Source organism: Eulemur rufifrons, chromosome 25 (genome assembly GCF_041146395.1).
Source record: "Eulemur rufifrons isolate Redbay chromosome 25, OSU_ERuf_1, whole genome shotgun sequence".
Taxonomy (NCBI): Eukaryota; Metazoa; Chordata; class Mammalia; order Primates; family Lemuridae; genus Eulemur; species Eulemur rufifrons.
In genome coordinates this window covers 11240492-11254997 of record NC_091007.1, presented here as the reverse complement: position 1 = coordinate 11254997, position 14506 = coordinate 11240492, and the positions used below count along the sequence as shown (strand labels likewise).

Genomic DNA, 14506 nt, shown 5'->3' with positions numbered 1-14506 from the left:
TTGAGTTCGTATGTAAGCAAGAAGTTAAAACTAGATGTACGTGTATATATGTCTTACTGTTCATTTGTTTATTTATTAAATGAGTGATATACATATATTTATTTATATATGTATGTATTTCACTGAAAACAGTTCCTACACCGTACTAGTGTTACCTCTTACCATCATCATCATTGTTTTATTTTTTTTTTTTTCATTTATTTCTATGTCAGGAACCTTGCTGGCATTGGGAATCAAAGGCGTAAGTCACAGTCCCTGGCCTTAAGTATGGGAGGGGCCGGCTGTGAGTGAGCAGGAGCAGTCTAGGGGCCACTGAGACTGATCCTCGGAGGTTGTAGACCTGTGGTGGGCACCGCAAGACAACAAGCACCTGAGTCCATGTGTGAGCTGCTCAGGAGGGCACACACAGGGGTAGCCTTTGAGCCAAGACTTAATGCACGAGAAAGAATTTCTCAGACGTACAAATCAAAGGAAGGCATCTCAGGTTGAGAGAATGACAAATGCTTGGAGCTCTGCATTTTCCGGGAATTGTCAGTTTTTTGGCCTTTTTGAGTGTAAAGTGCGAGGTTAGGAGCAGTGAGGTAAGATTCAGGGCTAGACAGGGAATCGTGAAGGTCTCCTGTTATTTTAATGAGGACTTACCGGGTTCCCAACTGTGTGCCTGGCACAGTTCTAGGTACCGGCCATCCAGTACCAAGGGAACTTACATCACAGTTAGGGAAACCAGCGACAAAGAAATACATGTTTTTAATAATGGCAGGGAGTCAAAAGTGCTAATGAAAGGCCATGTGTGCTACATAAAGGAGCTACAATTTTATCCTACTGCCCACTGAGGAATTCGCACAGAGCAGTGGGTATGAGATAAGGTCAGATTTTCATACGAAAGATCAGTGTGTAGAAGTGGATGGAGGGAAGGAGGAAGACTCGAGGTCAGGAGACCAGTAGGAATGTTGGCTTCATGTTCCAAGTGAACTAGGACAGTGACGGTGAGGGATGGGGAGGGATTTCATCTGAAAAATATATGGGAGGTAAAATTGACCAGACAGTAGCTGATGGGATGGGATGGGTGATACCTAGATTCCTGTGTCAGATGGCTGAAATGGAAACAGAGATGGAGACGGCTTTGGGAAGAAGATAATGAACCCAGGTTTTGTTCAGTTCGTTCTGAGGCACCTTAGGACAAAGTCGTAAACGTTCCTTTTTCATTGGATGCATCTTAGCTGCCTTCTTGTTCTCTTTGGAGTTGTTTGCATTTTTGGCTCTCGGTGTTTTATTGATTGTGTAAAGCTTTCTGTATTTAATCACGTAGCTACCCAGACAGGGTTGTCAAAAGTTTGAATAAAATCTTTGGTTCTTTGGGAAAGGAATGAAGATGGTTGTCATTAAAGGGTGCTTCTGTCCTCAAATAGCATAAAGAATTGTACATGTACAGTGAAGGCAAGTTTGAGGAAAGTTATAGCAAGGGCTCCTTAGAATAAGCAGCCAGAACAACTGTATACACAGGAGACCATGATGCAGAGAGTTAGGCCACCCTGTGTGCATGATCCAAAAGGCAAACCCAACCAGAATTTGCTTTTAAAGTTTCATGTAGTAGTTGCAAGACCTGAAAGAATTCCAGACCACCTGAATAAATGAAGGAGCGCGTAATTATTAATAGGCTCTTAATTCCTTAAAAATAGTTTATTTTGTAGAGTTATTTTCCAAAAAAAAAAAAAAAAAAAAATGTAAAGCCATGTGGATTCCCATGTTGATAATTATTTCTAGCATAATTCCACTGTGGGAGCACCATGCCCAACTATTCGAGCGTAACTTTTTTGACCTAGTTTGTTGCTAGAGCTCATCTCATGAACACAAAGAAGTTTTTGTTAAGTACCATGTTGAGTATTTATGGATTCAGAATTTTTTTTTTTTTTTTTTTTTTGCTCTAAGTGTGTGAGCAGGTCACTGTGGAGGTGAGAAAAATTAGTGCCTTTAGCCAGGAAGGTTTCACTGAAGCAGGATTAGCTGCGGAGGACAAAATGCTCTAAAAGGGAGGCATTCGTACAGGCCTCTCTGTGGCTTTTGCAGAAGAGAAGGAAAAAAGATGCTGAAAAGCCTTAAACTGTGGAGTTTGATAAATTTCTCCATCGTAGGCAGGCACTTGCCCATTTCCAATACGCATTTGAAAAATCTGCACACGGATACAAAAGAATTCATACCATTTGGCAGAGCTGAGCGCTGAGCAGCTTTACGTGCAAACACCTGAAGTGATCTGAGGCTAAGCTAGCGTGGCACAAGTAGAAAAACCACACTGCATAGTTCAGCCCACCCCACATGGCCTTCTCATAAGGTAAGCTTGCCTGCCTGGGGTTGAAGCAAAATTTCTCTCAAACCGTTGGAAAAATACTTGTAGCTCTAGCTGTCACTTCCTGAGAAGCCACCTGTGAGCCATGGATGGCGTTAGGTGCTAAACTATTCTACATCGCTCATTCTTTCAGTAATCTTGCTCTGAAGGCTTGTTAGCCTCTTTTTGCAGGTGAGGAAATTGGGTCTCAGAGAAGCTGAATAACTTGGCCAGGGTCACCCAGCTGGCTAGGTGGAGCTGGACTTGTCACCTTGCTGTCACAGACTAAAGCTCCACTCTTCCGCTACCTCGCTGTGACCTCTCCCGGAAACCTGGAGCGCTCGTGCTCTCAGAGGGGAGCCCTGGGAACACAGGTGTCACAGGTGGACATGTGGATGGATGGAGATGGATATTAAATAGCACCCGCTGTGAGGGGCCAGTGTATTCCATCCTTCGTTCTGCAGAAAGATACTTCTGTGGCTCCCCACGCACGTGGACTGGTGTCTGGAGAGACAGCCGGCCTTCTCCCCGGTCCCTCTCCTGCTCTGTGGCTGGACTGTTACTTACAGTTCTGCTGGACTTTACAAAGCATCTGTTTAAGTAAGGGCTCCCCTTCTACCTGCTGGGTTAGTGGGCTTCCTACTATTAGTAGTATCAGCTGCACGAAGGGCTCTGCTGCGTTCTTCACATGTTGTGGGTATTGGTTTATCAGTCAAGGAAAAAAAGAACTTGCAGTTAAGTAGATTCTTGCCACTAGGAAGTGGAGAGGCTCGATGCTTGCTCTAGGCTGGAGATTGGATGGTTGGATGGGAGCTGTCCCTTAAATGAGAGGCCTCTTCCCTCCGAGGCTGTCTAACCATGGATCCCCTAGACCTGCTATTGCCAAAGTGTATTTCTGTATTTGGAAAGGAAAACTTTAAGTGTCAGCAATCTTCAGAACTGGATAACTGAAAGCAGCATTTAAAGACAGAAGCAACTAACGTATGCTTCTCTGCCTTTGTTACCATCTTTGATTGTCTTTCAGTTTACTCAGAGTCCTTGCATTGGAGTCCAAGGGTTAGGAGTGGCTTTGGCCTCCATGAGGGATGAGGTACTCGCAGACACCTGTCACCTTCATTGGTCAAGGCAGAAGTCCTTGGTCCTTAACCTCTCCTAGGCTGTTTTCTCATCTCAGCATAGAAATGATTATAAGCTCTAGCTTGCCTGTAGTACAAGGTAGTTTTAGGGAACAAGTGAAATACTTGGCATAAATGTGCTTCACACATCGTGGGTTCATAAAATACATGAATAATCATTGTTATCATTGCAGTAAATAGTCAAGGAGGTCATTTTGCTGAGCGTAAAGTCTGTCTGGGGCTTTTCCACGCGAGAGGTGGAATCCACTTTCCTTTCTTGGTTTCCCCTCTGCTGACAGCTATGTCTTGCGAGGCTTGCCTGGTAGGTAGGGGTGGACAGGATTGTGTTTATTACGAGAAGGATCGATGCCTAGAGTGATTTTTAGTGTCACAGTCCCTTCCACCTTTCAATATCTGTCAACTTCTATTAAATTTTTTTAAGTGGCTTTTAAGTATGCTCAAAGGGAACTGCATTAAGAAAAATGAGGGTCTTAAAGAAAAGGAGAAAAGATAGTAATAGAAAAAAATTTCCCTTACACGTCATTGGAGAGACACACACACGCACACGCACACACACGTGCACACAGGCATGCAGTCAACCCTTGAGCAACGTGCAGGGTGGAGGGGCGCTGAGCCCCATCCAGGGCACTCGAGAATCTACATGAAACTTCGGACTCCCCAAAAACTTAATTACTAATAGCCTACTGTTGACCAGAAGCCTTACCAATAACATAATAGTCGATTTACACATTTGTGTATGTTATATGTATTGTATACTGTATTCTTGCAAGAAAGTAGGCTAGAGAAAAGAAAATGATATTAAGAAAAATCATAAGGAAGAGGAAATACATTTGCTGTTCTGGAAGTGGAGGTGAGTCCACTTAAAGGTCTTCATTCGCACCATCTTCATGCTGAGTAGGCCGAGGAAGAGGAGGGGTTGGTCTTGCTGTCTCGGTGGCAGAGGTGGAAGAAAATCCACGTATAAGTGGCCGTGCGCAGTTCAAGCCATGTCGTTCAAGGGTCAACTGCAGAATTTTTTACATTTTTCAGTAGTAAAATATACATAACATAAAATTTACCATCTTAACCGTTTTGTAGTAGGCAATTGAGTGGTGTTAAGTGTGCTCACACTGTTGTGCAACCAGTCTCCAGAATTTTTTCATTTTGCAAACCTGAAACTCTACACCCTTTAAGTAAATCTCCATTTTCCCTCCCTGGTAGCCTCCATTCTAATTGAAGATAATTTGAATGCTAGTAGTTATGGAACAAAAAAAAGTGATTTTTGCCCCCCTCGTGTTAAAAGAAATAAATGAGGCTGGGTGTGGTGGCTCACGTCTGTAATCATAGCACTCTGGGAGGCCGAGACGGGAGGATCACTTGAGGTCAGAAGTTCGAGACCAGCCTGAGCAAGAGTGAGATCCCGTCTCTATTAAAATTGAAAAAAATTAGGTGGGCAACTAAAAATAGAAAAAAAAAAAATTAGCCAGGCACAGTGGCATGCACCTGTAGTCCCAGCTACTCAGGAGGCTGAAGCAGGAGGATCGCTTGAGCCCAGGAGTTGGAGGTTGCTATGAGGTAGGCTGATGCCACGGCACTGTAGCCCGGGCAGCAGAGTGAGACCGTGTCTCCAAAAAAAAAAAAAAAAAAGAATAAATGAAATAAAGTAAAGCAGCAAAAGTATGAAGACTACGAAGCTTAGTGTGTATATTTTGAGATATTGCTACATTCATAAAGTATTTCTCTACAAGGACAGATATTTTGTGGCGGTTTAAGTTTCTATGTAAAACAGTGACTGAACTTCATGGGAGAAAATGACAACTAATCCAATGTTTCTTGAACATACAGGTTCTCTGCCTGAAATTATTAGGCCGAATAAGACAAATGCCACAGGCTCTCACGTGTGTGTGGTGTGTGAAAAAGTCGAGCTCATAGGAACAGAGAGTAGCATGGTGGTTAGCAGAGGTATTGGGAAGATGTTAGTCAAAGGACGCAACGTCTTAGGAATAAGTTCAAGAGATCTATTGTACATCATGGTGACTACAGGAAATAATACATAGTGTCCTCGAACATTGCTATGAGAGTAGCTTTTCAGTGTTCTCACCACCAAAAAAAAAAACAAAAAAAATGGTATGTGAGGTAAGGCATATGTTAAACAGCTTTCTTTAAGCCATTCCACGATGTATTACACATACATCAAAAGATCATGTCATACAGCATAAATATATACAATGTTCACGTGTCAATTAAAATACCTGAATAAATAAAAGCTTTAAAAATCAAAAGTAATAAAGTGACCCTAGAGTCATGGTACTTATTCTTTGATGTTTTCAGCCTGTGAAACAGGTGATCTCAGTGTTGTGTACAACAAACGTGTGGTTTTCAGGTAATGACTCTGATGTTTTCCCCCCGACGACGACAGCATGAACAGGCTGAACACCCTGCCTCGAGGATTCGGGTCCCTCCCAGCACTTGAGGTTCTCGACTTGACCTACAACAACTTAAATGAAAATTCTCTTCCTGGGAACTTCTTCTACCTTAGTAAGAAACTTTGAATTCTATAAATCTCCTGACCGTGGTACTTGGCGTTCTAAGAGTGAAATTTATTTGCCAGGGCCCGCACTCCAAGAGAAATTATTGGACGTATATATTTTTTTCTTCGCAGATCCCTTTTGAATATTTCTTCATAGCTCAGCAGTTTGTATATTTGATATATAGTTATGTGACACCATTTGGCTCAGGTAGACTTAATGTCATATTAACTTTCTGAGAGAGATTATGTACCTAAATGAGATCAAGTCGCACATTTAGCCAAGAGACTTGACTTGCTTTCTAAAGAGCTTCCCAAAAAGAAAAAAAGAAAAAAAATGTATCTTCCCATGTTGCTGTTAATTCTTTGTAGGATATTTGCCCAACATATTCCAATCAATTATTTATAAAAATATTCATTAATAAGCCACTAACAATTTTTTAAATTCCCAGCCAGGATTCTTATTTTAAGCCTTTAAAATCATCCTCTTCTTGATCTGTTTGTGCACTACACAGTCAAACATTAAGGAATTGTTAGCCACAGGTGAACACACTTTATGCTTTTATATGCAAACAGATTTCTTGCTGCAGGTGCTCCTAAAAATTAGGGGAAAAAAATGATTTTCTAGAAACTCATGAAATATTTAGGAAAAGGTTTGCCTCCATGAAATGCATATTCTGCTTCTCCGAATGGTGACATAAATGGCATGCAGAAAATCTGAATTTTCTGAGCTGGTCTATGAAATTTCATTTTTTTTGCCCTATGTACACTGTCTCTCAGAATTTCTCAAGAACATGAAACCGACTGTAAAATATTTCCTTGGGCCATGGAGGAGATTGCACTTGTTCTGTTATATTAATGTACAGTTCTTTCCAATTTTAAAGCGTTAGACTGTAATTAAATCCCTGTAAACAAATTAAAACGTGTCTAATTATGCTCCTCCTTTTTGATTGAGGATAAAAAGATGCTTTAGGATTTTAACCTTCAGTGGTTTGGGATCAGGTTGTCATTGTGTGATGCTGTGAATACATTTCAGATTACTGATAAGCTTACGTTAGGATTTACTCTGTTAATTCCATGTCATTATTTTAGCCACTTTGTCCTCATTTTATTTTTGTCTTTGAGGCTGTAGAAACAAGTAATAGTAATTAGTCTGATTGTAGAACCAATGAACTGTGGTTAAAGCCTCCATCCCCCCCCCCCCCACCAAACCTTTCAGTTATTTTTAACATAGCTCTATTTACATAAGAAAAGTTCGATTTTCACACAGTCTTATTTCCATGAAAGAGCCTTTTTTGCTCTAGGTATCAACATAAGTGGCACAGTGGTTTTCTTTGTTTTACTTTGAATGCAAACAGAGTAATAAATGGGAATCGGAAGTAATAGAGAAAAATAGCTCTCCTTTCTGTAAATGCCTTGGAACTCTGTGCCAAAAACTGCCGGTGCCCACAGCTGCTAATTGTGTCAGTCCTCTTGGATATAGATGTTTTCCTGGACACACCGGCCACACAATAAGCCGGTAGATCTGAGTTTGACCCGCATGTTATTATTGGGAGTCCTAGGTATGTCACGGGCTCTCCACCACGCCGGGGTTATTAATCAAAGCTGACTCCCTGGTATTGATCAGACCTCAAATGGTTGGGTTCCATGCCACCCTGTTTATATATTGCTGTTTAATTTGCAGCCACCCTGCGTGCACTCTATCTAAGTGACAACGATTTTGAAATCCTGCCGCCAGATATTGGGAAGCTCACAAAGTTGCAGATAGTAAGTAATTTATCTACATTCTTAGAAAATCAATTCACTTCTCCAGCCCTTGTAGGAGTAGAATCAAGTCAATTTGAGCAGGAGTAAGGTTTGTTTTGCAGGAATAAACTACTACTCCTGATAGTGTTTGTTTATCCGCAGACACTTGTAAATAAATGGAAAGGATTGAGCGTGAGAAGAAGAGAGGGCGTGGAATAGGATGAGACTTGCTGTGCAGCACGTTTTGATGTGAAATTGTTTTGACAACGCCTTGTTTTCTTATGTTTAGCTCAGCCTCAGGGATAATGACCTGATCTCGCTGCCTAAGGAAATCGGGGAGCTTACCCAGCTTAAGGAGCTCCACATTCAGGGGAACCGCCTGACCGTTCTGCCCCCAGAACTCGGTAAGGTTGCTGAAGAATGAACTTAGGTTTGGGTTTAATCAATAATAATTATCCTAAGGTAGCAATTCTGAACCATCTCTCTCCTCTTCTTGGCAAATACTTTCCACCTAGGCACCCAATTCTGATCGTTTGATGGCCGTTTGTCACTGATCAGAGTTCAGCTGTTACGTTTTTGACCTTGTCTCCTGCCGTGTTGGGCATCCATCCTGTCCAGTGTCTCAGAAACTGCAGGTGACAGAGGACTCAGCTTCTTTGCATGACGTAGAAAGAGCACGGGATTAGTAGCAAAAGTCTCATCCGTGGCTCCTCATTTACTAGCTGGCTAAGCTTTCTGGGTCCTGGTTGGGTTATTAATAACTTTTATCAAAGCGTCACTCTTATTTTTAAAAAATCCTTAATTAATTAATTAATTTATTTATTTTTGCCCTTAAAAACTTTTACCAAATAGTCCAAGTATTTGTTAACGGCTACTTGAAAATACCTTTGCTGGTCGTGAATGTGGTTCTCTTGTGATCCCATCGCCAGTGGGAATTGTTAAATGTGTTGTCACCGGGAATTCCATGGCCCTGCTCCTGGCACCCGAATCCCAGTTCTCTGCCTGGTCATTCCCGTGGCCCAGGGTGGGCTGATGGGGTCCCCCCTCATAAATAACCTCTAAACCAGCGATTCTGTTCCTGTCGTCCCCTGCTGCAAAAGGTTCATGGGGTCACTTCTCTTTTACTCGTGAAGACTTTCTGTATCCTCTGATTTCTTCCATCCTTTGAACTTGCGTGGTTTTCTCCACTGCGATTGTAAATTAGAATGCAAGCACCATGAGGACGGAGGGGCTTTTCTGTTTGTTCCCTGCTAAGTCCCTGCGCTCACGTGTGCTGGGCACGTGGTAGGTGCGCAAAGAACGTAAATTGGATGAATTAATGAAATGAGTTCTTGGATAGTGAGATGTTAGGCAGAGTGTGACTGGTGGCCCGTGTTACCCTGTAGGAAAACACGGATGTGGAACTAATCCTATCAGCACAGAGAATCTGTCAGGCAGCACTAATGTGAAGGAGAAGCACTGGCTTGATTTCATGGAGCCAATGTAAAGTGGCGCCTCTGCTTTTCCCATTTCCTTTAGGTCTTTTGTTGGTGTTAAAAGGCCCTGGGGCTTGGGAGGCAGGGGTTATTTGATGATTTTTAAGGACTGAGGAGTAACTCAGCACCTTCTGTTCATTGAGCCACAGATACTTAAGTTTTGCTTTTGCTTTGGGAGCAGGGTACAGGATCAGGAAAAGCTTTTTGCAAAAATTAAGGCAAAAAAATTTTTGTTGGAACAAAGATTTGTATGGTGGTTGTTGACCATAAGTGTTAGCATTAGTAATTTTGGGGGAGCTTTTGCAGAATGTAAACACCCCACGCCCTCCCCAACCTACTGAGTCAAGATCTCCATGGGTGAGATGAGTTCTTGTATAATTTGATAAAACCCTCTTAATACTTGTGACGTGCATCCTTGGTTAGTGTGATTAGTAGAAATGGGAAAATGAAGGTATATTTTGTTGTTGTTTTATTTTATGTCATTTTTAAGTAATGAGGCAATGTAGGATATTATATTAAACAATTATTTTAACACATAGTAATGTGTTACAAAAATACCTAGTGAACCTAGGCATGCCTATGCATATATTTTAAAATCTTACTCATTTCACCGTCCCGTTTGCATACTGCATATAGTTATATTTGTCTGATATTTCTCTTAACTCTCCCATAACAAGTTATATATATATGTGTGCATGTGTGTGTATATATATTTTATTCAGGAGTAGGATTGCGGGGAAAGGCTTTAAATGGCTTGACTTTTGCTGGCCGTACCTAGAAAAGCTTAGTCTTAATCTCTACCTGGTGGCAGTTTTTCCTGATTGCAGGCAGACACTTAGTTGGAAGTAAATGATAAACCTTTGAGAGTCTCTGTTACAAATCTAAATTCAGGATGAAGAGAAATGTATTATTTATCTTTGAGCAGTGATTTTTTTTAAGAATAATATAATATAGTCATAGCTATTATAATAATACAGTAATAGCTATTATAGTATAGTACATATTAAAGCCTTGTGTGCAAGGTACTTTGATGAGTGCTTTTCCTGTAATATCACTTGTAATTGTCATAAGACTTATAAGCAGACTTTTTAGAGATGAGGATACTGAGGCTCGCAGAGGGTTGGTGACATGTGTGCAGGGACACAGCTAGTGAGTCACAGAGGTGAGATTTGAACCTGACAGTCTCTCCTCCAGGTCACTCCTCCAGTGACCACTCCTGGTCACTCTGGTGTGCTCCTCCCACCTGTACACGAGTAAGAGGAACCCTAAAAATGCGGTTTTCAAGACTTAACACGACACCGCCCACCCTCCCAGAATGGCAGGGGGAGAGGTGACGCTAGATGGCCAGTTGCATGGCGGGCTTTCCCGGTGCACGAGCAAGGCTAAAATAGCACTTTGCAGCTTGCAGCTGAGATGGCCTCTGCGAAACGGAATTGCCGTTCCGCTGTTCCGTTCCAAGCCAGGTGCAATGTCCCTGTGGTTCTTTCCCGCCAGTAAACATGCGCCACAATAATAGGAATGGCTCCTGTGCATCTGTGTACCCGATTCCGAAGGCCACCATCTGGAGGCCGCTTCTGGCTGGCTGCTGAGCAGTGCCAGGGCCTGATGTTCTCGAAGCTTATTATAACTGTCCCCGCAGCACCCACTGGCCGCAGGTTTTGAAGTGTGGGTGTCGATCTCTCCCCTGTATATTTATTTTTTGCATATACGAATGGACGAGATACATGCTTTTGAGATTTCTGTGAAATTTCCTTTCCAAATAAATCCAGAATTTATTAACTTGAAACCTTGTTGGTACAAGACTCCGGATGAGGTCTGGCTTGTCAGATCTAAGAACACGGTGGAACACAGTCAGGAGTTTTAATACGCGATTGTAGTACTTTCCTCTTGTTTTACGTTCTTGAATAAATTACTTAAACTGTTACGTCTGGTTCTTAAACAGCACTTGCTTTCATAGTAGTCCCTGTACTCATAGAAAATGAGATGTAATTTGGGTCTATCACTCACCCATTCCTTTATTCATTCAGATATTTATTAAGTTCCTACTTTAAGCCAGGTCTGAAGTCCAAGGAACTTACTTTTCCAATAAAGTAGAATTTACTTCTTCAGCAACTGTTTATTCAGTCCCCGAGTCATGTATTTGCTAGGGATTATGACAAGAGACACCCTTTGTGGAGCTGACATCTTGGGATGAGGAAAACGAATAACTGAGAATGAGTGACAACGGGGTGTTTAGAGGTCTGGGAAAAACTTAAGCCTGGAAGGCAGTGCCAGGCTGGGGGAGGGGTGATCACAGGACACGCCTTGCTGGTAAGATGATGCCTTTCCGTCACCTCAAGGAGGGGAGGGAGCTCTTCTTGCAGAGGAGACAGCAAGTGCAAAGGTCCTGGGGCTGGCTTGTGTGTTGAGGAGCAGCAAGAAGGCTCGTGGAGCTGGAAGGGTGAGCGAGGGGGAGAGTCCTAAGAGCTGAGCTTAGGTAGGAAGTGGGGAGTGGTTCACATGGGAACTTGTGGGTCGTTGTCTGAACTTCGGGTTTTACTGTGAGTGAGACGGACTCCCCATGGCTGCTCCCGTCCCAATCACCACAGCGTGTGTATTTGTTACCTTACATGGGAAAAGGGGCTTTGCTCCCATGATTTAGAGCCTTGAGAGGGGGAGATTCTCCCCGGGAGAGCCTGGTGTAATCACAGGAGTCCTTACAGGAGGGAGGCAGGAGGGTCGGAGGTAGTAGGTGAAGACACGCTGACAGAAACAGGAAGCTGGAGTCACCGGGGAAGGGGCCAGGATCCAAGGAGTGCAGGCGGCCTCCAGAAACTGCTACAAGCAAGGAAATGGGGTGCTCCCCTCAAGTCTCCAGAAGGAGCGTAGCCCAGCTAGCACCTTGATTTTAGCTCCATGAGATCCAGTTTCAGACTTGGGAAATCCAGAACTGTAAGCGCATAGATTTCTGTGGTTTTAAGCCACTGCTTATACTCATTGGTCACGGCAGCAACAGGACACTGATACACATGGGGAAGACTTTGAAGGGTTTGAGCAAAGGCATGGCGTGACCTGACCTATTTTTCAAAGGCACGCTTTGGCTTCTGTGTTGAGAATAGGCTGACAGGTAGGGGGTGGGTGGAAGCAGAGAGTCGAGATGGGAGACGTTTATCCCATCCAGGTGGGGGAGTAAGTGGTGGCTTCCTCTCAAGGGGAGTGGCGGGCAGGTGCCGGACCTGTTCCGAGGGCGGGGCTGTCAGGAGCTGGTGATGGTTTAAATGAGGGGCTGAAAGAGGTTGATGCTGAGATTTTGGTCCTGAGTGGCTAAAAGGCTCGAGACGATTACACACAGAGTAGATTGGGAAGATGGGGGAGGAGAGGGAGGTAGTCGTGAGCTGAGTTTTGAACATCTTAAGTTTGAGGTGCCTTCTGGTTATCTAATTGAGAAGGCAATGGGGTATTGGAACCTGGAGTTCAAAAGAGAGGTCTGGGCTGTGTAGATAATTGTGGGCACTATCAGCATAAGTTCAATGCCACACGTTGGATGAGACCCCTTGGATGTGACTGCAGGGGGTGAAAGATTGAGCCATGAAGCACTTTGGCTGCTAAACGCTGAAGCCAGAGGATGGAGAATGTGTGTGGGTCGGGCTGGCTTCCAGGCCAGCATCTGTGGCCACGTCACGGGCTGCATCAGTGTCCCCCTGGTTGGGACCACAGTGGCTCAGCATTGCTAGAGCGGTGTGGGATGCTTTGCTTCATAGGAAAAATGCTTCTCTGTGAGGCGGGTTGAGGCCACCCTCTTTTTTCCTAACCTCTGCAGTTAATTCTGCTGGCGAATGACAGTGTGATACACAGAACTGAAATCTCCTCCCAAGCCTGCCTGAATTCAAAAGTCTGTTTTTGGCCAGCATTTTCAGGCAGCATCTAATCCCTCCTGAAAAGCTTACAGTAGTTTCAGTCCCCTCCTTACCTTTCCTTTACATATTATTTCCTGGAAGAACTGTTAATAATAATAACAATCAGTAGGGAAGATAAAAGACCTGCATTGGTAGAAGAGGAAATACAGGCAGATTTCTTGACTGATCCTTAGACTAGGTAAACAGCTGCAGGAAAAACAACACAAAGGTGATTTCGGAGCTGGCGGCTACACCAGGTGGCTACCAGCAGTATTAAGTTCCACTTTGGCATTTTCTTACTCCTAGATGAGATAGTGTCTTGTGAGCTGAAGACTCAAGTTATATGCTTTGCATGGTTCTCTTTCCTAAGGGTTCCATGGTTCCCCTTACTTGTTCTTAATGGAATCCAATCTGGTTTCTTGGCTTCTAGACATTGAGGGGACCCCCTTCAGTATGTGTCACCCAAATAATTGCCTTTGGAGAAGAGATGACAATCTCATTGGTCATTCAAGGTATGCAGCAAAGCTGAGTGTTTTGGATGTCAGGACCTTATCTGTACCAATCTAAGCAGCCCGTGGGAGATATGTCCACAGTGCCACACACACCTGGGGCTGCCTGGCTCAGTGTCCTACTTCATCTGCTGGTAACTGTTACTGTTTTTAACTACAGGAACTATGAGAGGCATATGTATTCTTTCTAGCACACTTGTGAAGGGTGGGAACCAATGTCAGTCCCATTCAGAGTAAGTGATGTCATGAATTGAGAATTTCCTCCCAATTGTGTTCTCCAGGATGAACAGAATTAAGAAAGAGTAGCTAGACCAATCTAGGATCTTTTCTTGTGTATCTCTTAATCCTTTTCCTGTGGACAGTGAGTAACTAAAGAAAAATCCTTCCTTACTGAGGCGGGCAGGAAGGAAATCCAATGTTCTCTGGCCAATTAAGTCACTGGTTATAAGTGTCTTGTTTATCTTCTCTCGGCTCGTGTTAACGTCACTCTGTCAATTGGTTCCCAATTATTTTATCCAGAGGTTTAAAACATGTTTTTAATGCGAACCGTGGAGTGTAGAGGTTAATTGTTTGTCTCTTCATAACTCGGCTTGAGTGCAAATCTCACTGTTTCAGTTCCTTGTTCTGTGACTTTGGACAAGTTATTTTACCTTCTGTGCCTCGTGTCAAATGAGGGTGAAAACAGCCTCCACCTCGTCCTGTCACCGTGAGGATTAAAAGGATAATCCACGTAAGGAATTTAGCCTTGTGTCAGGAATGAGCACAGCTGCTCAGTAAATGTTAGGTCGACACACACACACACACACACACACACACACACGTATGCATGCATGGGGGTGGAGAGGATTTTTATACTATTCAACCTTGGCTATTAACGGCCAGTTTTTCTGAAACCTGAGCTCTTCTGAAACAGTCTGAGCATAGAGGTCACCTCCA

At 43.2% G+C, this 14506-nt stretch overlaps 1 protein-coding gene across 1 annotated transcript in view; it reads left to right on the top strand.

Moving 5' to 3' along the window:
* The window catches only part of RSU1 (Ras suppressor protein 1), a 172934-nt gene that overhangs the window by 40796 nt on the left and 117632 nt on the right, over positions 1-14506 (top strand). The window contains exons 5-7 of the mRNA XM_069458719.1: positions 5858-5976; positions 7650-7732; positions 8001-8115. Of these exons, the coding sequence (XP_069314820.1) occupies positions 5858-5976; positions 7650-7732; positions 8001-8115 (317 nt within the window). The remainder of the gene's footprint in view (positions 1-5857; positions 5977-7649; positions 7733-8000; positions 8116-14506) is intronic.